General features: G+C 46.5%; 1 protein-coding gene across 1 annotated transcript in view; it reads left to right on the forward strand.

Annotated features, from left to right (window-relative positions):
- The window catches only part of WNT9A (Wnt family member 9A), a 68328-nt gene extending 64691 nt beyond the window's left edge, over positions 1-3637 (forward strand). Inside the window, exon 4 of the mRNA XM_077809534.1 lies at positions 3164-3637. Within this exon, the coding sequence (XP_077665660.1) occupies positions 3164-3637 (474 nt within the window). The remainder of the gene's footprint in view (positions 1-3163) is intronic.
- Positions 3638-23634: the final 19997 nt, after the last annotated feature.

Genomic DNA, 23634 nt, shown 5'->3' on the forward strand with positions numbered 1-23634 from the left:
TGGTAGCTGGGGCTGCCAGCAGGGGTTGGGGCCCTGTCCCCCTCTGTAGTCACCTGGGGTACAACACTGGAGGAGCAGGCAGCCGGTGTGTTCCCCACCTTCCCAGGGGTGGTGGGGCTCAGGCTTCTGGCTTGGGCTTCAGCTCAGGAGTGGCAGGGGGCAGCAGGCTCTGGCTTCTGGATCCAGCCCTGGGCACTGGCTCTGTGGGGGCAGGGTCCAGCCATATGGCTTCTGACTCCATCCATGGGCCCCAGCTGCAGGACTTTGGGTTCTGGCTTCAGGCCTCACTAACTCCCCCACCTATTTCCCCTGGCCCTCCCCCAGGGTTTAATTTGTCCCCAGGCTTGCCTGGGCTGAGTAAGTCTGCTGTGGAAAGTGATACTTGTATGTTTGCTAATCTCACTTTTCAGAACAGACTTACTAGCTGTCAATAAATAAATGACAAAGATTGCGATGTGCATATTTATTTGATTTTTCCTAAGCTAATTAAGTGTTTTAGGAAAAAGGGCAAGAGCGGCCGCCAGCCAGAGTTGGTGGCCATACTCTGAGGCCACCAAAAAAATTGTCCTGAGAACCCCTGGTATAGGCCCTGTGTATCCTGCATCCCACTGAGATCTGTAGTGGGCCTCTCTGTGCTATGGGATAGGAATGGAAGTGCTCATCATGATGGGTCTTTCCACATGACTACAATGTGCCTAGAGAACAAGTAGCTGTCTCCATTAATATGCCTCTTATATGAAGCCACAGGCTTCTACCCCCACTGAACTTCCTCATAGTTCCCACTCTTTTGGATCACTCAGACTGAGGCTTGGACCCCTCGAGCCTCTTACATCAACTGGATTTTGAGAACGCCATTGAGGTCTCTGGAGTACCATACACTATATAATTGGGAGGGAATCTGACCCTGCACAGGTAATGACCTATAGCCTAGTGACGTATGCAGAATTGCTTCTGAAGGCTCCAGGTTTTTAAAGACTTCGTCCTTGCCTGTAGCATTGAATAGGGGAATTATTAACCCCAGGTGGTGACTAGGGCTGGGCGAAACCTTTTTTCACTGAAAAATGCTGATTTGAGTTGACTGAAACATTTTGCCAATTGGTGTCTATTTTGGAAAACTGCTTCAGCCCAGGGGGCCGGTTCAGAAATCTTGAAATGGTTTAGTCCTTTCCACAACAATGTTTTGCCCCCCCCCCTGCTTTTTGGACTAAATTCATAAGGGGTTGTAGGAGCCATTCACAAAGTGGTGATGGCCCCCTATCCCAGTGGTTAACAGTTTCCAGTTCTTACTCCAGAGCAGGGATTCAAACTGGGTCTTGCATCCCAGGCAAATACCTTTAACCACTGGGCTCTTGGGTATGGGGGTGGGGGGACATCTCCTTCTCCCTTTTGTTAATGGTGCTTACTTCCTCTGTGAATCTAGCCCTTTGCTTCCTTCCCCAAAAATGTTGGTTTCAGCTTGACCCAAAGCAAACTTTTTTTAAAACTGCCAGTGAACCAAAAAATCAGTTATTAGCCCAGCTCTGCGGCTGACACAATGAGATCATTGTGTTCACATACGTGAATGTGTTCCATCCTTTCCCATCTGAACCTCTCCTTTTGGAGAGGAGAGAACAAAGGAGCGTCCTGGATTTTCATACCAAATTATAGCATGGTTCATTAAGCCTCCGCTTGGCCAGTGAGCAGTGATACTTTGTGAGAACCTGTGCCCGCTCGCTGTAAGTTCTGGCAGCTCTTTGGATGAGCTGTCGATCTGTAGAATAGGATCATGAACTGGAGGGAACCCTCAATGATCTTGGTTGTATGCAAAGGTGTCCTGTTGATGTACTCAACTGACTGGTGTCTGTATGCTGTTGGCATCTGCTCGCTGGAGTCTGAACTGCTCAACTGTTTCCATAGGTGCTGCCCTGTGATGCGGGTTCTGTGCCCTCATGTGATAGGGACCCTATGCTTTCTGGAGCAGGAAGGTTGTGGCAGAGGTGGAATTCCAGTCATGAAGTTTTTGATTAGAGCGTAATGACAGCTGTGAGGTTCTACAGGGCTACTGATTTTACAGTAGCTTTCTCCTGCTTCCTCTCTTACTGTGTTTTTGAAGCAGGGTAACTCGTTCTCAGTATGCTCAACCTGAGAATAGGACACTTCACTAGGTCTTAAATCCCTCCAGAACCTCATGCCTACCAGCAGGACAGTGTATAGTATGGTCTGAAACCTAGTGAGCTGCTTCTCTGGTGTTCCCAGATGCTGCCAATTTGGAATCTAGCATCCTTGTGCACTCACGCGCGCTCTCTCTCCCTCCCCCCCCCCCCCCCACCAGGCATCGTCGCACTAAAATTACTGTAAGTGACGCATCTGAAATTGGCATAATAGGCTCAAACTTTTTTCGAAGTGTAGCCCGCAACTCCTGTGGGTGCTCCCCCTCTATTCATGATTGCTTATCTGCCTGTGATTAGATGGGGGAAGTGTTTAGCTGTCTTTAATTGCAATGTAGTTACTGGAAATGGAGGAAAGCCTGCACAATGTGACCAGCAAGTATCGTGCAAACCACTGGTGGTCTATGGACCACCACTGTAGAAAGACTGAACTCTAGAACCCGACAGCGGGCTACTAGAGGTATGAATCTAAGACTTGTAACAAAGGATTACATTTAACCTACCCAAATGAGTCTTAGAAATACTTTTTTTGCTTAACCACTAGTAGTTGTTGGTAACTTACCATGGAAGGGCAAATGGTAAAAATGATAAGCAAGGTGAACATTAGTTATTCATGGACACAGGAATGATCCCACTGCAATATACAACTTCTGATTCATCCCAGCTTGAAAAATCTACCTGTGCAAATATAATGGGTAACAAGAAACTCCAGGTTAGTACCGCAGGATCTCTAACCACTTCAGATATTAACTAGCCAAGCATTGCAACTCACCTGGGAGGCCAGGGAAACTGAGATGCAGAAGAGTTAAATGACTTGTCTAAAATCAGTGTGACAGAACCAGGGAAAGAACTGTATGCCCCCAGTTTCCTGCTCCATCCAGGAGATCGCTCTTGAATTGCCATGATTTCATGGTTTCACAGGGTAGCCTGTAGACTGTTTGCTCGCTCTGTGGTTACATTTCTTGTGCTCCCATAAGTGACTGACTTTCTCTTTGACTGCATTCTTCTATTTGCAGGTCATCAAAGCTGGCGTGGAGACTACTTGTAAGTGCCATGGTGTGTCCGGATCCTGCACTGTCCGAACTTGTTGGCGGCAGCTCTCTCCGTTCCATGAGATCGGCAAGCAGCTGAAGCAGAAGTATGAGACGTCCCTCAAAGTGGGCAGCACCACCAACGAGGCCACGGGGGAAGGGGACATCTCGCCACCCAAGAAATCCACCCCTGGCCACAGCGATCAAATCCCAAGGACTACAGATCTCGTCTACATTGATGATTCCCCCAGTTTCTGTCTGATGAGCAGGTATTCACCTGGGACTTCAGGAAGGAAATGTTACAAGGACAAGAACTGCGAGAGCATTTGCTGTGGCCGAGGTCACAACACACAGAGCAGGGTGGTCACGCGGCCATGCCAGTGCCAGGTTCGCTGGTGCTGCTACGTTGAGTGCAAGCAGTGTACTCAACGAGAAGAAGTTTATACCTGCAAAGACTAATGCGTGCTCTGCCTAATGGATGTCCTCTGTGGTGGGAGATCGTGATCTATGAGAACTACACATGGAGACAAACAGGGTTTGACTGACGTTCTAGGATCTGAAAGCTATGTTGAGACATAAGCACTTTGTAGGGTACAGGTGACCCAGCTGTGTTGCTGTTTTTTGTTTTTTTGTTGTTTTTTTTTCCTGTAGACTGAATTTTAACCATGAGGTCCAACCGTGTGGAAATAAGTGCCTGTCACCATTGGGGTTAGGTACCAGTAGACCCTCACCAAAGCCGTCCATGAACCCATCAGCTTGATAGATCACTCACTTACCTTGAGGTGTTGATTATTTCACCAGTCCTCCGCAAAACTCCTGGAAATCTACCCGACTGTCCAGACAGCCAAGCAAATGAACGAGAGAAACTGACTTAGGATCTTTTTGCCTTGAAAAGTTGTGATCAAGGTAGTAGTGGCTTTCCAAAGATAGGGGGTGGGTAAAGCATAGAGAGTACCAATTGTTCCTCTAGTGGAATTTCTGCAGATCTAGCATACGAAGCTCAGACCCACTTTTGAGGGTAGCTCTTTGTCCATCTTAACTCTGGCTCCATATCAGTGTTTTTTTGATCAGTGAACATAGCTTCAGAAATGTTGAGGTCCCTCCAGCTTGCCATGTTGCAGACAACAAAAAGTTTGGGAAGAGTTCCAAGACACACTCGCCCCCTTCAGTCTGATCGGACACTCGTCCTCTTCACATGTTCTTCAGATGCAGGTTTTTAGCACTATCACTGTCTTAATTGAAAAAATAAAACCACTAGCAGACCTTTCACTTTTCATTTTGTATAGGGTTAATTTCTCTTTCACTGCTTGTTGATTAGACTCACCCTGTGGCAGCTGCTTCAAAAACCCAAATGAGGACTCTTTAGCCTTTATCTAGGCTGAATTGGAACTTATTTTGTTTTGATAGTCGGCTTATGACCATATCAATTCCGTTGCATCTCAGAAGGCAAGGCTGACTTGATGCTTGCTTGCGTTGTATAGCAGCCATTCTGGACTGGATCGGACCTTTTGGCGAAGATTTTATTTTACTAGTCAGCATTCCATTTATTCTAGAACATGGCACAAGCTATATGTAAGACCCCATGACTTTAAGCTTTTTTTTTTTAACCACTAGATTGAGAACCATATTTTTAAAGGTAACAAACCATGGGATTCCAAATGCCGAGTGAACATATGGTTCTACCCAACGGCGGACAAAGAAACAAAAGCCAAATGCAATGGCCGAGAGCTCCAATGCTGTGAACTAGATGACAACCGTCCCTCTTTTTTTTTTTTTTTTTTTTAAAGAGGATATTTACAACCTAGTACTTGATGTGGCAATGTTCTTCGGTCATATAACACTGCTGGGATCAGAAGTGGCTGGTAAATGCCTTAACGAAGCTTTCTAAGGAAACACTGGAGAGTGGAGGGCATTTTTGTTTGTGTTTTTTTTTTTTTGTTTTTGGTAGCAGTCTTTGATTGTCTAGTAGTAGTGATTGTCACTAGTTTTATAACCCATATCTGGCTTTCAAGGGAGGAAGGCTGACTGGCTAAATATTTTTTTTTTCCTTGGCTTTCAAGGATAAATAGATGGTTGTGTAACAAGAGCCATGTGACCTTCCAGGAAGGACTATCATTGGAGCGTCTTCTCAAATAGTAGCCACTAATATTTAAGGTGTTCATGTGCATCTACTGGGAAGGGATCTTTTCCTAATCAACAGATAACTACCGTCCAGCCTGGCCTGTTGGCATACTTTTCTTCTGGGTGGGTGGGTGAGCGGTGGGGTGGGGAACAGTGCGAGAGGGAAGGTGTTTTTTTCCCCTTTTTTTTTTTTTTTTTTTTTTTTTTTTAATAGCTTTACGATCCTGCAAAGCAAAACATACTAGCTCTTTCTTTGTACACTTCTGGAGACTGGGTGCACTGGGGAGGGTGGTGGGTAGTTCTGGGGCACCACCTGTCCTTTCTGGTGACCTCTGTATGGTAAATGCACATCGACGCATTGAATGCGAGGTATAAGGAGGATTCCGCGACTTCTGCCAGATGTGCCAGTTCGAAAGTCGCACACAAGCAGTTTACCTGGTGGTTTGTTTTTTTTAAATAGACTGAACAGAAACCTATTAGTCAGTGTGGATATATATGCATAATTATATATAAATATTGAACGAACATTTATTTATTGTAAAGCCTTTCAGAAGGACCTTGTGGTTTCAATGTGGTATTATGTCCAATCTCTCTCTGACACAAACTCATTGCAGTAATATTTTCATATCACCTTTTTCCCCAAAAGAGGCTTAAACCCAGATCCAAACATACCCCAAACCTGAGGAATTTTAGATTTCAGTGGCTGGGTCCAGACCCCTCTCTACTCTCAGCAGGACAGTTACATGCTGGATTTCATTTAGTTTTTTGTAACGGTGGGGCCTGATTTCCCCTCTCCTCCCCCAATCCTTTTTAACCTGTGTATCCGTATGCATTGACCTGTCTGGGGTAACACCACACTTTTGTCAATGCCAGAGGACAATGAAGCCCTATATATGTATGGAGAGCCCTATATATATATGTATGGCACTGACACTGAGTTTGGGGGTTGTGGATGGGACACATCAAATAGGGTAGCTTGCACATGGTGTATATTTCCAAGCAATGTGTTTGACAACGGAGAGAGAGAGGCTGGGGCAATAAGGCAAACTAAACGATCACAGAGAGGTAAAAGGCAAAGAGTGAATGAACTACTGAGTGAAAGAGCTCTTCTGTGTATTATAATTCACGCACTGAAGCCTGGATGCTTTCTGTAAGTATTTAAAAACAAATTGTATTTATGTTAATTTGGATATATTACTTTCCTGTTATATATTGTAAATAGTAAGGTTTATTCTCCTGTGGTTAAGCAAAACTATAAATAACTAAAATAGTAGCGAGGCACATGCATTAAATGTATAGGCAGTGTATAAAATATACTAACACCCTGAAATCAGAACTTGCCTTTTTGACCTAAGGAGGTATAACATACACACTTGGTTTTGTTTTTTAAATCCCAGGGGTTTCCAATATTTGCCTTATTTTTGGAAAATAAATGGATTGGGGGGAAATTAGGTCTCTCCCTTGTGGGAAGGTCCTATAGAACTTAATTAAGATGGATCCAGTAGTGTCTTTACAGAAATGCCTCTGAACGCTAAAGAGAATTATAAAAGTTCCTAACTCTTCTCTCTAGGTTTTTTTAAAATGATCTTATGGAATTTACCAGAGAATTTATATCCCTGCTGGTAGCTCAAAAAACCCTGTATAAGACATAAAGATAAGCATCTGGAGGTTGCTCTAAAAACATCTATTGACTTCATCCATATTAAGTTCTACTTTTCCATAAGGGCTGGTTTTGCTGTCACTTATGCCAGTGTAACTCCATTGCAATTACTCATTATATAAAGCTGGTATGAGAGTGGAATTGGACCCTGTCTCTGTCATGGTGCCATTTTACAAGGAAAGCAAAGCTTAAGCTTTTTTTTCTTTCTAAAATGGACTCTTGCAGCAGATAGAACTGGAGAGGGATGGCAGGGTGTGTATGGGGAGCTTTCTGCTGTCCCCTCCCCCTCTGGTGTTTTTGGGCTGGTTCTCCTTTATCTGATCCAGCAAGACTTGGAAGGTAGTGGGAGGGTGCAACCATTATTTATATAATTTTATTGTAATTTTTTATAATAAAGAAGTTAGCCGATGGAAGAATACTTTTTTGAGCAGTGCGTTTAGCTATGTCAGAAATATAAAAATATTTTTTGTAAACCAGGCAAACTGAAAACGTTTGTTTTATATTAGATTTTTCTATTAAATAATAAATCCCACAAGAATAATTGTTGCACCCATCATCTCTTTAACAAGCTTCTGAACTCTGCAACTGACTTCCATATATTGGATGTGAAGAAGTGCAAAACCAATCCTAAATGTTACAGTACTGTTCTCTTCCAACTTCAGAGGCCTTACCTTGGCAAACCAAGTAGTATTTACCTTAAGGTGACGACTGTGTTTGTCCATCCGTTCCTTCCCTCACACTGAAATGAGAATTTCTGATCAGAGGTGGAGGGAAGCAGAAGTTTACAGTAAAGATGCCCATACCTAAAATTTGTCAGCTGAACTTCTAAGATCTGCTCTGTATCGGGTGGAATATAACGAATCCAGGGCCAAAACCACTGTCCCTGAAATGAATGAGGCTTTTGCCAATGATTTTTTCAGTTGGAGCTGCAGAGGTGGCTATTAGGAAAGCAATGGGGGGTGAGAGGGGAGGAATGAGAACACATGGAAGGGTTTAAACAAGCAGGACCTAATTCTGGCCTCCATCACACACCGCTCTCGCTGACTTCAGTTCAGTAGTTGTTGCATGTGAATGTGAGGCTGGAATTGTCCGTTGCAGCTAAGGATGCTTGGCAGTCCTCCTTGGAGGCAAAGGATAGAGTTGGGGACCTGTTGTCAAAAGCCATGACTTACTGTAGCTGGCTACTTTGGAAAGGAACATGAAGGGGATGAGGGAGACTTAACACCTGTCATGTCCTCGGCCGGCCATCTACACTCCTTCCTGTAAGGAAATACCAGGAGGGTGGGGGCCTGCAAACTTACTCTTTCATTGGCTCCACTTTTGCCATGGGCATTAGCCATTTCTCCACCTTTTTGCCAAGTATCAAGAGTACAAGCTTGATGAGGGAAAACCTTTCTAAAGGGTCACTGCTTGGAAGGGAGCATTTAGAGGGGAATGGTCATTTGCAAACACTACTTTTAATGCTCGTGAAATGTTCCCAGCAGACATCCCAGGAGAGTTGAGGCCTTTCTGTAGCCCACAGAACAGCTGCAGGCCGGGCAATGCCATTGCTAGCTTCTTTCCCTGCCTGTTCATTTCCAGCAGCTACATAGTTAATGCAGAAAATCTCTAGTTTCCCTCACCCGTTCAGTCCTTGGGTTATGCATTGTGGGTGGCTTTGTAAAATGGGTTTCACCTGAGAGGTGCTGAGTGCCTTCCTCTCCTATTGATGTCAGTGTGAGGTGGAGGATGCTCAGTACCTTGCAGGATTGAGCCTGTACACATCTCTCCATGAGGGCCTGGGCTGAGATAGTAATTTACTTCCCTGCAAGTTGCCAGAAGATCGCTGAATTGGTGACTGGATTTAGAGTGCAATGTGGGGCTAAAATTGGATCAGCCCCCCTAGAGGGAAAAGAGTCCATAATACAGAACACTTGAATCTCCAGTCACTTCTCAGCCTAATGCTAATGGTTAAAGCAGAAAGAGTATCTATGATGGGAAGTTCTATAGCTCCAAAGCTTGTAGGAAAGAGTAGAACAGAAATGCAAACAGCACCTTCACTTGGGTGCCATTTTATGCTAGCTCTTACTTTAAAGGGATCATGCTAAGTGGAAAACTGAAGTTAATGAAATACTGAAATAATGGAAATGCAGTTCAATTGGATCCCCCCCCCTGCCCCCATCCTTTGTGTTCAAATGCACACGGCTCAATGTTTTCTGAGAGCCAAGCTTTGAAAAGTCACTTTCTTACCACAACCCACTCTCCCATTGCGCATGCTGTATTCGTAGGGGTTGTGCTGGGCTGGGCTGGCCTCCATTCAATAACGAGTGTAGAAGCACTTAGTCTCTCTAAGGAGTTGGAGAAATGCACTTAAATCACACAATTTGCAAAGAGGTATGAACAGGAAGCTGGGTTGCCTGTTGCATTTATCCCAGCCTTGCCAGCTCTCTTTTTTTTTTTTTTTTTTTTTTTTTTTTTGTTAAATTAACCCAACCCAAACTAGCCTTTTCATACTCTGCACGTGACCCTCCCTTTCCATTTTGCTACAGTTCCCTGTGTGGTCTGAATGTGGAGTCTAGGATTTGTTTTGTGCACTTGAGAATGGCATTTCCTTTTGCAATGGAGATGGGGGACTGAACACTAACATATGAAAGATTAGTATTTTCTTTGGGTTTTTTAATGTCTTATGGGAGCCTAAGTTATTTTTCTCTACCTCATATGTACAGCTTGTAGGTATAAATCTGATTCTGAGTGACTGTTGAGAATGTATTTAAGTTATTTAACATCTTTGTATAACAAAAGCCAGAACAAATGAAACAATAAATGTATTTTAAATTATAATGACGTCTGTTCCCCTTTCTTCGCCTGTGCTGGCTGGTGTCTGATACAAACTCCTCTAGGGCAGTGGTGTCTGATCCTTTCAAAAGAGATCAAGTGGCCACAACCCATCCTTTGGGGCAGCTTCTGGACTGTTTCCCAATCGTTTCAGGCTGCCCTTGCCATGTAATGGATGGGCATCAGGGGGAGCTGTGGAAAAGCCGCATCAAGGAAGGGGCAGTAGTTATGTGGTGCTCCCTGCTCATGTCAGAGCTGCTCCTGGGGCTGGAGGGGTGGGATGGAGTTTAGGAGGCCCTACTCCATCTCTGGAATGATGGGGCTGAGCCAAACATTTCAGTTTAGAAATCTGAGGTTTTTTTTTTTAAATACAGTAGCCCTCAAAAGCAACAATTTATAACCTCAAGGACCACAGGCTGGATGCCCCTCCTCTAGCACGTCAGAAGACATAAGGGGCTATTAAGGCTTAACCCTGTACTCCCACCCATTTGAGCAAACGTGTGCGAGTTAAGGTTGTGCAGGGTGATATTAGCTTTGGACTTCTGTTTAACTTTTGGTAAGATGCCAATACACAAGAGCTAAAGTATAGCAAAGCCTCGTACAGGCAGATACTCCCAACCAAGCTCTCACCTGAGATGGTTCCCTCTCCTGTTTGCCTTTGTCTTGCCCTAAATCCCTCCGAGCCAAGTGAATAATGCACAACAATCCTGCTCATTTTATTTAGAGATACGGAAGTGCGTACTTGAAACACATGGCATAAAAGTCAGCAGAAATAAGAGTATATGTGTCTATGGATTCACTGATAACTTGCAGGAAGACCATGAGACTAAGTCTGGAGGGCTGGCCACTACTAAAGGTACAGAAGTTCAAGTAGCTTGGGTTAATAGTACAGGACAAGCTGGGAGCTCAAGCAAAAATTTACAAGCAGAACAGAAAAGTCTTGGAGAGAAGCAAGCGGAGTGATCTGTGCTAGGAGAATGCCTATCCAACGGAAAAGTAAGATCTACAAGACTATAGCTAGAATCATGCAAGAGTGCAGGCCACTGAGGAAGAGATGAGTGCAGCTCTTGGATAGAGTGGAAATGAAAATGTTTGCAATGAATGAATTAGGGGAAACATTGAAGAAAGTACCCATTGTAGAACCTGAGGGAACTTGGGTTAGATGGTTTGGGCATGTGAAAAGGAGATCGGAAGAATATATTGGAAACGGTGTTACCCTCCCCTTCTAAGTTTAAGAGAAGGGTTGGAAGAGCCAAAACTAGATGGCACACAAGGATTTGATTAGCTGCAGAGCTTCTGGGGAACTGCTTCAAGACAGACTAAATGGAGAGGGACTTGAAAAGCTGGTCCCACTAAGGCTAGGAAAAGAACTTGTAACTCATTCTGCTGCTGCTGTGTTAGCAGATTATCTGCTGGTTGAGGACCCTTTTTCCATAACACATTTGTCAGTTTGTGGGGTTCCTCAACCAGACTTCTAAAGCTAGCCTTACTAGCCTGGCACTAAATGCCAACTTCTGAATGTTCTACCCCAATGGGATTTAGGCCTTCAAGAGGAGGATCTCAACCTTTAATGGCTCTGAGACTCAGGTGCACAAAGGATGACTGTATTCATGGTATTTCCCAGCACAATACAAACTGGAGGAATGGCACCCTGTGAACTGGTTGCTATGGGGTGTTAAAATGGAGATAAATACTAGTTTTGATGGTATAGCATCCCTACCTGATGCCCAAAGATTGCGGTCTTGTGATTTGCTAGTTCTGATACCTATCTAAGGTACGTCGTATGTCTCCCATTCCCACAGCATCTGACCACCTCAACATTTATAGCGTGTATGCTCACAACACTCCTGTGCAAGAGGGCAGTGCTAGTCTCATCCTACTGATGAGGTGGAGCAGTTAAGTGACTTTCCCAAGCTCACCCAGGAAGACTGTGGCAGAGCAAGGAATGGAACTCGCGAATCCTAAGCAAGTGACTTAACCACTGGGCCATCTTTCCCTCTACACTAATACTGTACTGTGTGCACTTCAATGCTGTACTAACTGTGGGACTATTAAAAGCCCTAGAAGTTCTTCAGGGTTGCCAGTGCAGGGCCTAAACGATAAGGATGTTTCTACACTGCAGTTAGACACCTGTGGTTGGCCCATGTCAGTTGACTTGGGCTTGCAACACTTGGGCTACAGGAGTGGCACTGAACCTTTGCAGACGACTGTCCCCCTTTCAGCAGTCTGATTTGTCTTGCATACCCCCAAGTTTCACCTCACTTAAAACCTACTTGCTTACAAAATCAGACATAAAATACAAAAGTGTCCCAACACATAATTACTGAAAAATTGCTTCCTTTCTCATTTTTACCATATAGTTTATAAAATAAATCAATTGGAATATTAATATTGTACTTTCAATGGTGAGTTTATAGAGCAGTATAAACAAGTCATTGTCTGTCTGTCTGAAAGTTTAGTTTGTACTCACTTTGCTAGTACTTTTTGTGTAGCCTGTTGTAAACTAGGCAAATATCTAGATAAGCTGATGTACCTCCTGGAAGACCTAAGAACCACTGGGCTACAGGACTGTCAGATTGTAGTGTAGACTTTTGGGTTTGGGCTAGAGGCCAGGCTCCTCTCTCATGGGGCCCCAGAGCTTCAGCTCTGCCTTCAGCCTGAACTTCTGTGCCCCGATTTTACAGTTTTGTAGCCCACGCCTGCATCAGCTGACACGGGCTGCCTACAGGTGTCTAACTAGAGTCTTAGGGTATGTAATGTCTACACTGCAAAGAAACTCAGAAGGCATGTGGACATGACACTAAATTTTTGAGAAGCGCTTTTAAAAAGAATTCAAGTAGTCTCTCCCAGGACTTTTCTCCAAATGCCCTTTCCTTTCAGATCTGTGGCATGCAGGGCTTCATTTGTAATGAAAGAGGTGCTGGTGCTATAAGCCATTCTTTCTTTAAACTTTCAAAACTGATGCATAAGGCTACGTCTTAGTCACTGGTATGTTTAGTAAAAATCATGGACAAGTCACCAGGCAAAACAAAAATTCATGGCCTGGTGACCTGTCCATGACTTGTACTATATACCCCTGACTAAATCTTAGGAATGCTGTGGGTGCTCGTGGGGGGACCACGGGTGCTGAGGGGTCAGCCTGGGAAGGGAGGGTGCCATGAGTGCTGTGGGGGAGGTGGTCTGGGGTGCACTGCAGCTGCTTGGGGCCTGGGACCCCTGCAGCTGCTTGGGGTGTGGGGGGGAGGAGAGTTGGCAGAGCTGGCAGGTTCCTGACTTGGCTTCTCGGAAGCAGTGACATGTCCCTCCCGAGCTCTTAGCTCTGCCCACTGCCAACTCCGCAGCTCCCATTGACTGGGAGCCGTGGCCAATGGGAGCTGCAGGGGTGGTGCCTGTGGGCGGAGGCAGCGCACGGAGCGAGGAGCTGAGGGAGGCACACGTCGCCACTTCTGGGGGGAGCCCCACCAAGATAAGCGCTGCCCTGAGCCCCCTCTCAAACCTAAACTCCTGCTGCTGTGGGGAGGGAGGGGGATTGAGGGTGGTGTCCCGAGCCTACCCCGGCACCAGCCGCTGCGACTGGCCCAGCAGCTGCCTGAGCTGATCGGGCGGCCCCGGAGCCAGCCACACCGGCCTCTGCAGAAGTCACAGAATCCGTGACTTCCGTGACACTGGCAGCCTTACTGATGCACCATGCCTAGAGGTGCTGGGCTATGAATGGCCAAGCCTCGAGTTGCTGGTGCTCAGCCCTGGCACAGATTAAGCGCTGGTGGCATGCAAATGCCCAAAACTCTCATAGGTCACCCTTGCAAGAGTGGGGGCCTTTAGCACTCATGCAGGGGGCACAGTGGGCTGCAGGGGTGTGTGACAAAGTCTCCCAAGGGAAATGGTGAAAGCCTGGTGGCTTGAGATGTTAAAAAAACAAACCAAAAAACCAGGACTAGGCAAAGCTTGTACTGCAAGGCATTCTCACAGGCTCCATGCCCTGCTAGAGAGAGAGGTCCCAAGAATTGCTATGCTTCACCACAGCAATCAACAGCACAACTCCCATCAAAAGATCTGTGGGTGAGCAGGATAGAGGGAGCTTTATGCCAAACACAGGTCTGAACTTGGGGTTGCTCCCATGGTCCAGTTGTTGCAGGGCCATGCTTGGATTTTAATACGGATGCTGTTGTAGGAAGCGCTGTGACAGCCTGTTTGTTCTTCCCTATGGCTGGGGAAAGGGTTTATTCGGAGAAGGCAATGTTGTCTGAACGAGCCATACATTTTTCACCTTCCTCTGCAGCATGAGGCACGGGTCACTTGCAGGTTCAAACTAGTGCAAATGGTGGATTCTCTGTCACTCAAACTCAGCCAGAGGTTAGGGGTCTATCACAGGAGTGGGTGGGTGAGGTGCTGTAGCCTCTGACATGCAGGAAGTCAGATTAGATCATGATGATGATCCCTTCTGGCCCTAGTCTAGGAGCCTTGTCCATATCATTTTGGTTTCCGTTCATGAGTGAGGCCTCTGGGTGTGGAAGATGTTTGCAGTGAAGGGCTAGCCTAGGGCAAACTACAGGCCAGGAGCAAATCCCTCCCATTACAAACCACTCCACGGAAACACGATGTCTGTGCACTGACCTACCACTTTGCCCCATAGGTGCAGTGTACCTATGGCTTAACAGGTGAGCCTGCTTCTTCCAGCCTGAAAAACCTCGCTGTATTCTGCAGAAGTCACCAGACTCTAGGATTTTTTTTTAATTAGCAGATACAAAACTGGACAGCACACAGATCCATAGCCGGTGTGTAGAAAGAGGCAGAATGCCCTGGGGTGGCTGTCCAGGTTTTTCTGCTTGCCCCCCCTTTGAGTCTTGCAGGTTACGCTCTAAGGCAGAGAACTGACGCTATCCAGTTGTGGGGACTGTAAGGGCTGCATCAGCAGTGGATTAAACTAAGTGAAGCTCTTCTGTGTATGTGTGCTATTTCTAGGTTACTCGTCACTGTAATCTCTAAAGGGAGGGGGGAGGTTTCTCAGGTGCTCAGTATCCTGCTTTGGGGCTAGATATCTTGGTTTTTTTTCTATATACCTTAAGCGGTGGCTTTCTCTGAGCCTTTTACAATGAGTAGGAATACCACAGGAGGTTCTATGATGAAAGATGGTCAACATCCCATCTAGCCTACAAGCCACATGGAGCCACATTTTCCATTTCTTTCAAACCAGACTGGCACTGTGATCCATTGGATTATTAGTGAATGCCAGCTGTGCCCAGTAATTGGTCAATAGTAAGTTAGTAATTAACGGGCTGGGGCCCAGCCGTCTTTCCCCGCACCTCCTTCGCGGGCAGAAACAGCAACAGCATTGAGATAAGACTTCCTAACTTCTAAGCTCCGGCTGGTGTTGTGTAAGGAAGTCCTGGACAGTTGTCTTCTGTTTCCCTCCGTCACTGTAGGCCCTGTGCACGTGCCAAGCATTTAAAAATAGAAATCATAATTTCCTTCTCGCTTTCTCCCTTCCCTGACTGCAGGAGAAATAGTTGGATTAGCTTGGATGTTTCCAGTTTGCACGGGAGAGGGCATGTTTGTGTATCTGCCTGCGTGCATGAGGACCGTTCATTGAGGGAAAGCCAGGCTGAAATGAGGTTCTTGCCTTTCATTCTGAAGGTGGTTTAGGTCCACAGTCGTTCTTGTTTCACATGTCAGGGAGCCCTGTAGTCTAGATCAGGCTCTGGTGAAAGCTCTGTGTCCTGTACTCCCTTGCTAATTGACCGTTTTGTGGTTTTGGCGGCATGTAGCTATTGTCTGAGGCCAGGGTTGCGGAGCTAGAGGCTATTACTCAAATGGCTCCAGTCAGTTTCATGGAAGGTTTTGAATATCTGGACTGAGACCTCGAACTGTACTCTAGTTCGAGGAGAGCAGGGCAGAGACCAGAGCCCTGGGTAGATGGGCTCATGGTGACCTTTGTTGCTCAGCAGAAGGACTTGCTGTGTGGGTCCACCAGCTGCATTGTTTTCCAGGACATGATGATATAATGAGTTGCAGTAGTGTAGTCTGGAGGTCACGTGAATGGATCATGGTAGCCAGGTTGGAGTCCGACAGCTGGAGAAGGTAGCCATCTGGCTAGTCAAAGATGAAAGTGGGTTTGGGTTTTTTTTTGGCCACCATGACTGTGTGGGTATCCAGTAGGATTTGGGATTGCAAGGCAAGATCCCCAAGACTGTGGAGTGAGTTAGCAATCTGAGGGCAGATGTTCCTAATGGAGAGATGGCAAATCCTTGGAAACACTTTCCTCTTCCTGCCAGCATCGGTCCTGCCTGCATCCAGCTGCAGCCAGCTGTCTTGCATCCAGATGTTGATCTCAGCTAGGCATTGAGAGAGCTGGGAGATGGCTCTGTTTTATGTTGGATGTAGAGTGGGGTGTTGTCTTTGCTGGCTCTTCAACCTGACCAGCTCTCCCCGTGGCTTCATATAGATATGAATACCATGCAAGAGATGAGCTCTGGAGGTGGAAGACAGTTGCATGTAATGACCATTCTGGGTTCAGTCTGAGAGGAAGGACTTGAGCCATTTCAGGGTGTTTCTATTCTGCAGCTTCCTGCCTGATGGATAGCATTGCCTGGTGCTCAGGGGTATGGAATGCTGCAGAGAAGTCCAGCAAGGCTTGCACTTGATCTCCTGTTCGCTGATGAGTCACCCGCCAGGCCAACACGCGTTATCTCTGTGCCATGCTCTGAAGCCTGACAGAGGGATCCAGGACACTGGCAGCTGACAGGTGGCATTGGAGAGGTTGTGCTTTGCTGGCTTAATAAAGGGAGGCCAGACTGCAGGTGGTGGATTCTGGGAGCTCTTGGATTGAGCAATGGTTTCTCTGGTATTGGTGGAGCTGGTGCATGTTTTAGGATGGGTGGTAGATTCCTCTCATCAAAGGAGATGTGGACAGTCCCAGTTAGTGGAGGGCCTCAGATGTTCTTGTCTCCCCTTTACGGTGCAGGAAGGGCCAGGGACTGGGTCACAGGAGATGTCGTGGAGGCCCTGAGAGCAACCAGAGACCACATCACATGCCAGTGGACCATGTACATGGAAGGAGGGTGTTGCATTTCTGCCCCAAGCCCCTCTTCTCCATTTCCTATCCGCTGCCAGGCTCCATGCAGGGGGCTGAGGCAGGGAAAAGGAAGCTCCCTGCTTACTCCATTGGCTCCCGGTGCTTGGTGGCCCTGCAGAGCAGACATTGATGCCATTACACTGGGGCTTTTCCATTGTCTGCACCAGCCCTGGGTTAGGCTTGGCACAGTGAAGGCTGATGCCAAATGCGGGGTGGATTCCATGGGAAGGTCATGAGCTTCACTGCTCATTATGCATGCGTCCTGTTAGACCCTCTTGGGTTCTGGTTTGTTCAGGGGCTAAGGCACTGGAGTTAGGGACTGTGGGACATGCCAGGGGGTGTGTGTGGTGGGAGGTTGGCACTGGAAGGAGGCTGACTGGAAGCAGTGATTGTTGAGGGCAAGGTGGCTAATCTGGGCATGGGTATGGCATGGGAGGGAGCACAGAGACAGAAATGAACAGAGCATTGTGGCGCAGAGGAGACAGCAGGGGAAGGGAGGTAAAGTGAAGGCACGGGGTGAGCTGTGACAAGGCCCTGAGGAACTGGAGCAGAAGCTATGGCTGGAGAGTGTTTGGCCAGCCTCGAGAAGGGAAGGGTGTAGGCGGTGTGATCCGAGCTGGAGACCCCATGGGGCTAGCTCCGGGCTGCCTCCTGCCAGACCTGCCACATACCTTTGGTGCTTCCCTTCTGACCTTACGTTACACTTCCTGCCAGTTGGGGAATGAGAAATTGCAGGCTAAAACCTCACAGCCAGTCTCTGCCAGACCCTTAAAGAGCTGCTAATGTGAGTCGTAAAGCCGCAGTAGCCTCGCATCCAGCCACGTTTTGACAGCTGTTCCAGCAGCGGAAGGAGGCGAAGCTAGAACACATATTGTAAAAATTTGGGATTTAAAAAAAAACAACAAAACACAGAATGAGAGAGTCTGTCTCTCTCTCGCTCTCTCTCAAAATAAAATAATTAAAGCCAAGGCTCAGCCCATCTGCCTTAGGCCTCACTGAGCCCTAACGTGTGGGGTGGCAGATCTGCTGAGAACAAGTGGAGCCCAGTATAACTGGGACATGACACTTAAAATGCAATGACCTGGCATTGGTGCGTCACACGCTCTTACCCATGCAGCCCTCTATGGTTCTCAAACTGTTATGATCTCTCCCTACTTCTTTCTGTCTGTAGTAGTTTATGCCCCTCCCCCACCACACAGGTACATATACCAATTAAAAAAAATCAACCTGGAACTCTCACTAAATATTAAAAACAACACGGCCTTGATTAACAGAGCTCCGTCAGAATGCACAGCGCCATCGGAGGACCTGATTAGTCTGGTGGAATCAGTGTTGCTAATTATTCATTGCTGGGGCCCTACCAAATTCACACCCATGGAAAGCGCATCATGGACTGTGAAATCTGGTCTTTTGTTTGTTTTTCCCCTATACTATACAGATTTTTATGGAGGGACCAGCGTTTCTGTAATTGGGGGTCCTGACCCAAAAGGAATTTGAACGGGGGTCATGAGGTTATTTTAGGGGGGGTCATGGTATTGCCACCCTCACTTCTGTGCTGCCTTCAGAGCTGGACAACCGAAGAGAGGTGGCTGTTGACTGGGCGCCCAGCTCAAAGAGTACAGAGTGGGGTGGTGTCGTCTTATCCTGGCTACAGGGTTTCTTTCTCTAGTCTACAGCAACCTTCTCCCCAGCCCACGTACACCAGATCTCAACAGCCACAGGCTTAGGCGGGGTTTGTGGAACCCACACAAGGATCCGATCTGACTTTTGAGGCTGGCAACTTTCAATAAAAATCTAAAGCCGAGGGCATGCTCCAACAGCCATTGAAGTCAACAGAAAGACCTCCATGGGCATTGGATGGTGAGTGAGTGCAGTTCCAGGTCCAGATCTCTGAGTTCAGGCAAGTCTCTCAACCTCTATTATTATCATTAATTATTTCTATACAGTAGCACTTAGAGCTCCGAACATTATCAAGGCCCCGCGGTGCTGGGAGCTAGGAGCAAAAGTCCCTCTCCTGCCGAGGCTGCAATCTAAATAGAGAAGACAGAGGCACAGACTTGCCCAAGGTCACATAAAAGGGCAGGAGCAGAGACAGAATTGGAGCCTGGATCTGCTGAGGCCTTGTCCACTAGACCATGTTCTTCCAGTCTTTAATCATCTCCCAAACTTCTGTTCCCTTCCTGAGGACTTTTGACAAAGCAGGAGAATGATGTTTCTGCTCTGGCAACATTTTAGGTTGTTGTCTTGTCAGCTTCCCTGGTCAGTGTTATCTTCTGAGGTGTAAATTACAGGAACATGTGTTGTGAACTGTCCCTCACTGCTCCCGCTACTTAAAAGAGAAGCACACGAAGGCTAGTCTAATTAAAACAGGACCCTTCTCTTCCAAGCCATGTCACTGTCAGCAGAATTGTAGAGCTGTGCTGGGAGTTCGGACAGATGAAGCTCAGAAGGAAAATGGGGGGTGGGGTGGAGAAAGGTCAGCTTTGGAGCCCTCCTGAGCGCCACTGGGGTCTTCAAACTTGATTTGGAAACCTTGTGATTCTTCTCTCCTTTGATTTCAAAGCTTTATTACTATCCTTATTTGTTGTCATTGGGGAAGTGGGAGTGGTTTACAGGCTGAGAAGAAAAGTCCTTCCATGCAACCTAAATAGCACTATATTGACAGGAAAGAAATGTCAAAGTTGTTTGACTGGGGTGACATTGCATGGCCTCTTTATAGCACCTGGTTTGGTTTGGAAGATGAGGGTGGATTGATTGATTGGAATTGGGTGGCCCAGGAAGGAGTGCTAATGTGGCCATTGGGCTAAATGGGAATGCTGGATGTAGAGAATATGGGAAAGGAAAGAGAGTGAACAGTTAAACTTGATACTGATCTTAGAGAGAGAGAGAGAGAGAGAGAGAAGGTGGGTGAGGTAATATCTTTTGTTGGACTGACTTCTGTTCGTGAGAGAGACCAGCTTTCGAGCTTACAGAGTTAAACAGAAGTTGGTCCAATAAAAGATATTACCTCCCCCACCTTGTCTCTCTAATATCCTGGGACCGATATGGCTTCAACAACAATGCTTACATGGTACTGATCTTGTGAATTCCAAGGGGGCTTTTAGTTAGTGTTGTTGTGGGTTTAAATTGCAATGCCATCTGATAATACCGGGGAAGCACCTAGTGTGGGGGAGAGCTGAGTTTTTAGTCATGTGAAGGAAGAAACTTTTTAATTCCACTTCCACTTATGGCTTGGGGCTGCAAGAATGGAAACTAAATAACATTTTATTTCTCAAGTTTTGGAATTTCCTCGAGCTTTGTAAAGATTTGGCAGGAGAAAAGGCCTGGGGATTGTAATTGTATCAGAATGGATCTGATGGCCATGCTAGCTCCCAGAGCTGACTGGAAAATGGGATTTTTTCACTATGGATAATTTAAATTTTTTTTTAATGAAAAATTTAAAACCAAACTCTTTCCATTTGGATATGAGCTGTGGTACCTCATGGAAATTGTCGTTTGTGTGCCTAATGCTCCTATTCTCCTCTATGGACTGGGCTCCCTGCATCTCCCATGACTACATCTCCCATGATGCACCACACTGTCCATCTTGGTGCACCATGGCAGTCCCTTCATCATGGGATATGAAGTTTGGCTGGGGAGCCCAGACCACAGAGGAGAATGAGGACATGAGACACTTGAACTAAAGCTCCCTTGAGGCACCATGGTGACATATCTAAATTAAAATATTTTGGCTTTCAGATGTTCATAATTTTTCTGAAAAATCAAAATTTTCTGCAAAAACAGACTCTGTTCTTGAAAAATGCCATTTAGTTGAAAACCAAACTTCCCACTGATGGAAAAAATTTGACTAACTCATGGTGGCTCCATTCTGGTATGTGTGATGTCCTGGAAAGATTCCCTGTGTAATAGCATAGACTCCTGTTTTCAGTGCCTTGCCTCCCACCACCTGAAACTGCCCCCTGCCCTCCAGATCCTGGATGACTACCTGCTTCGGTTTTCCATCTCATCCCCCAAAGATAGCACTATGCTGGGGCACTGGCTCAGAGCAAAGTGTATCTCCTGTTGAATCTCCATCACTTCCTGAAGGGCCGTGTTTTTTATTAGTAGTAGTTGTTTTCTAGTGACACTAAAAGGCCCCAGTGAGAGGTTGAGGCCCCATTGTCCTAGGTGCTGTTCATACCTATAACAAAAACACAGTACCTGTCCCAGAGAGCTTACAATCTAAATATCAGAGGAAAGATAACAGGCTCTTCCTGGCAAGGTTCCCCTCCTAGCAGACATCAAGCCAAATGCTGCTTAGGTGTAAGAAGTGACAAGACCACAGCTTATGGTGCCTGAGATTCTATTGGTTCGTGCCGGCTCCACATTGCTTCTTTGCAAGCATTTCAGCTGGTTCTGGAGTTGGGGGATGACGACTCCCTTTTGGTTGGAAACACCCTTTGCATGATTTTTTTCCCCCCCACAGCAAGAGGGGGCAAATGTTGGGTAAAACTCAGTGTTTGCATTGTCATCTCTGGACTCCCCTAGGGACCAGCCCCAGTGGGTGGAGGACAGTCGGCAGCAAACTGGCACTACTTTACTGGTGGGTGGAGGTTAGATTAGGACAACATCTGCCTTTCTGACCTGTGTTTGCCAACAAATTCCAGGCACACATGATCTGGCTTTTTTGTTAATATGTGTTTGGGCCGCTTATGGAATTCTGATGGGTTGGAACCTCCTGCATAAGTTGGCAGGGGTGAGGTTTTTTGCAGGTGGTTGTTTTTTTTCTTTTTTCCTTCTAAAGCAGCATCAGAATGTTTTGGAACTAGGTCTCAGGCTTGCTGTGCATGGAGCTTCCGCCAAACATTTCCCCCCTCCGGACTCAAAGCTTCTCCTACAGGTACCCTCTACTCCAGAGTGAATAGGTTTTGAATGCTTGGAGTCAGATTTGTGCTGGTGTTCGGTGGGTGAGGCAAGAGCCCTTAATAAAGTTGAACATACCCTTATGAGAGCGTTTCCAGCAACCACAAATGTCAGCGCTGGTATTTGTAAGTAGCTTTATGTAAAAATCCATGGCATTTGGAGTTTAGGTTTGCGCCCATCTTAATTAGCTAGCTAGCTACCAGAGCTGGTCAGATTTTTTGCTCATATTTTTATATCCAGAAAAAAAATTGAGAGAATTTTTCATAACGTTTTCTCCTTGTTTTTTTCAGCAGCTGTGGAGCTGGTTCATTTTTTTAAGTTTTAAAATTACAGATCCCTATCTGTATAATGGGATGGTAACACTTCCTTGGTCTGTCTTGTCTGTTTGGACTATGAGGCCCTAGCTGGAGTAGTGTGTCCAGTTCTGGGAACCACAATTTAGGACTGAAGTGGAAAAACTGGAAGAATCCAAGTGCTAGAGGAGCCAACTAGGGGGGGCGCTTTTCTTGACCTGCTGCTCACAAACCGGGTAGAATTAGTGGGGGAAGCAAAAGTGGATGGGAACCTGGGAGGCAGTGACCATGAGTTGGTTGAGTTCAGGATCCTGACGCAGGGAAGAAAGGTAAGCAGCAGGATACGGACCCTGGACTTCAGGAAAGCAGACTTCGACTCCCTCAGGGAACGGATGGCCAGGATCCCCTGGGGGACTAACTTGAAGGGGAAAGGAGTCCAGGAGAGCTGGCTGTATTTCAAGGAATCCCTGTTGAGGTTAAAGGGACAAACCATCCCAATGAGTCGAAAGAATAGTAAATATGGCAGGCGACCAGCTTGGCTTAACGGTGAAATCCTAGCGGATCTTAAACATAAAAAAGAAGCTTACAAGAAGTGGAAGGTTGGACATATGACCAGGGAAGAGTATAAAAATATAGCTCGGGCATGTAGGAATGAAATCAGGAGGGCCAAATCGCACCTGGAGCTGCAGCTAGCGAGAGATGTCAAGAGTAACAAGAAGGGTTTCTTCAGGTATGTTGGCAACAAGAAGAAAGCCAAGGAAAGTGTGGGCCCCTTACTGAATGAGGGAGGGAACCTAGTGACAGAGGATGTGGAAAAAGCTAATGTACTCAATGCTTTTTTTGCCTCTGTTTTCACTAACAAGGTCAGCTCCCAGACTGCTGCGCTGGGCATCACAAAATGGGGAAGAGATGGCCAGCCCGCTGTGGAGATAGAGGTGGTTAGGGACTATTTAGAAAAGCTGGACGTGCACAAGTCCATGGGGCCGGACGAGTTGCATCCGAGAGTGCTGAAGGAATTGGCGGCTGTGATTGCAGAGCCATTGGCCATTATCTTTGAAAACTCGTGGCGAACCGGGGAAGTCCCGGATGACTGGAAAAAGGCTAATGTAGTGCCAATCTTTAAAAAAGGGAAGAAGGAGGATCCTGGGAACTACAGGCCAGTCAGCCTCACCTCAGTCCCTGGAAAAATCATGGAGCAGGTCCTCAAAGAATCAATCCTGAAGTACTTGCATGAGAGGAAAGTGATCAGGAACAGCCAGCATGGATTCACCAAGGGAAGGTCATGCCTGACTAATCTAATCGCCTTTTATGATGAGATTACTGGTTCTGTGGATGAAGGGAAAGCAGTGGATGTATTGTTTCTTGACTTTAGCAAAGCTTTTGACACGGTCTCCCACAGTATTCTTGTCAGCAAGTTAAGGAAGTATGGGCTGGATGAATGCACTATAAGGTGGGTAGAAAGCTGGCTAGATTGTCGGGCTCAACGGGTAGTGATCAATGGCTCCATGTCTAGTTGGCAGCCGAAGTCAAGTGGAGTGCCCCAGGGGTCGGTCCTGGGGCCGGTTTTGTTCAATATCTTCATAAATGATCTGGA

Source organism: Eretmochelys imbricata, chromosome 2 (genome assembly GCF_965152235.1).
Source record: "Eretmochelys imbricata isolate rEreImb1 chromosome 2, rEreImb1.hap1, whole genome shotgun sequence".
Taxonomy (NCBI): Eukaryota; Metazoa; Chordata; order Testudines; family Cheloniidae; genus Eretmochelys; species Eretmochelys imbricata.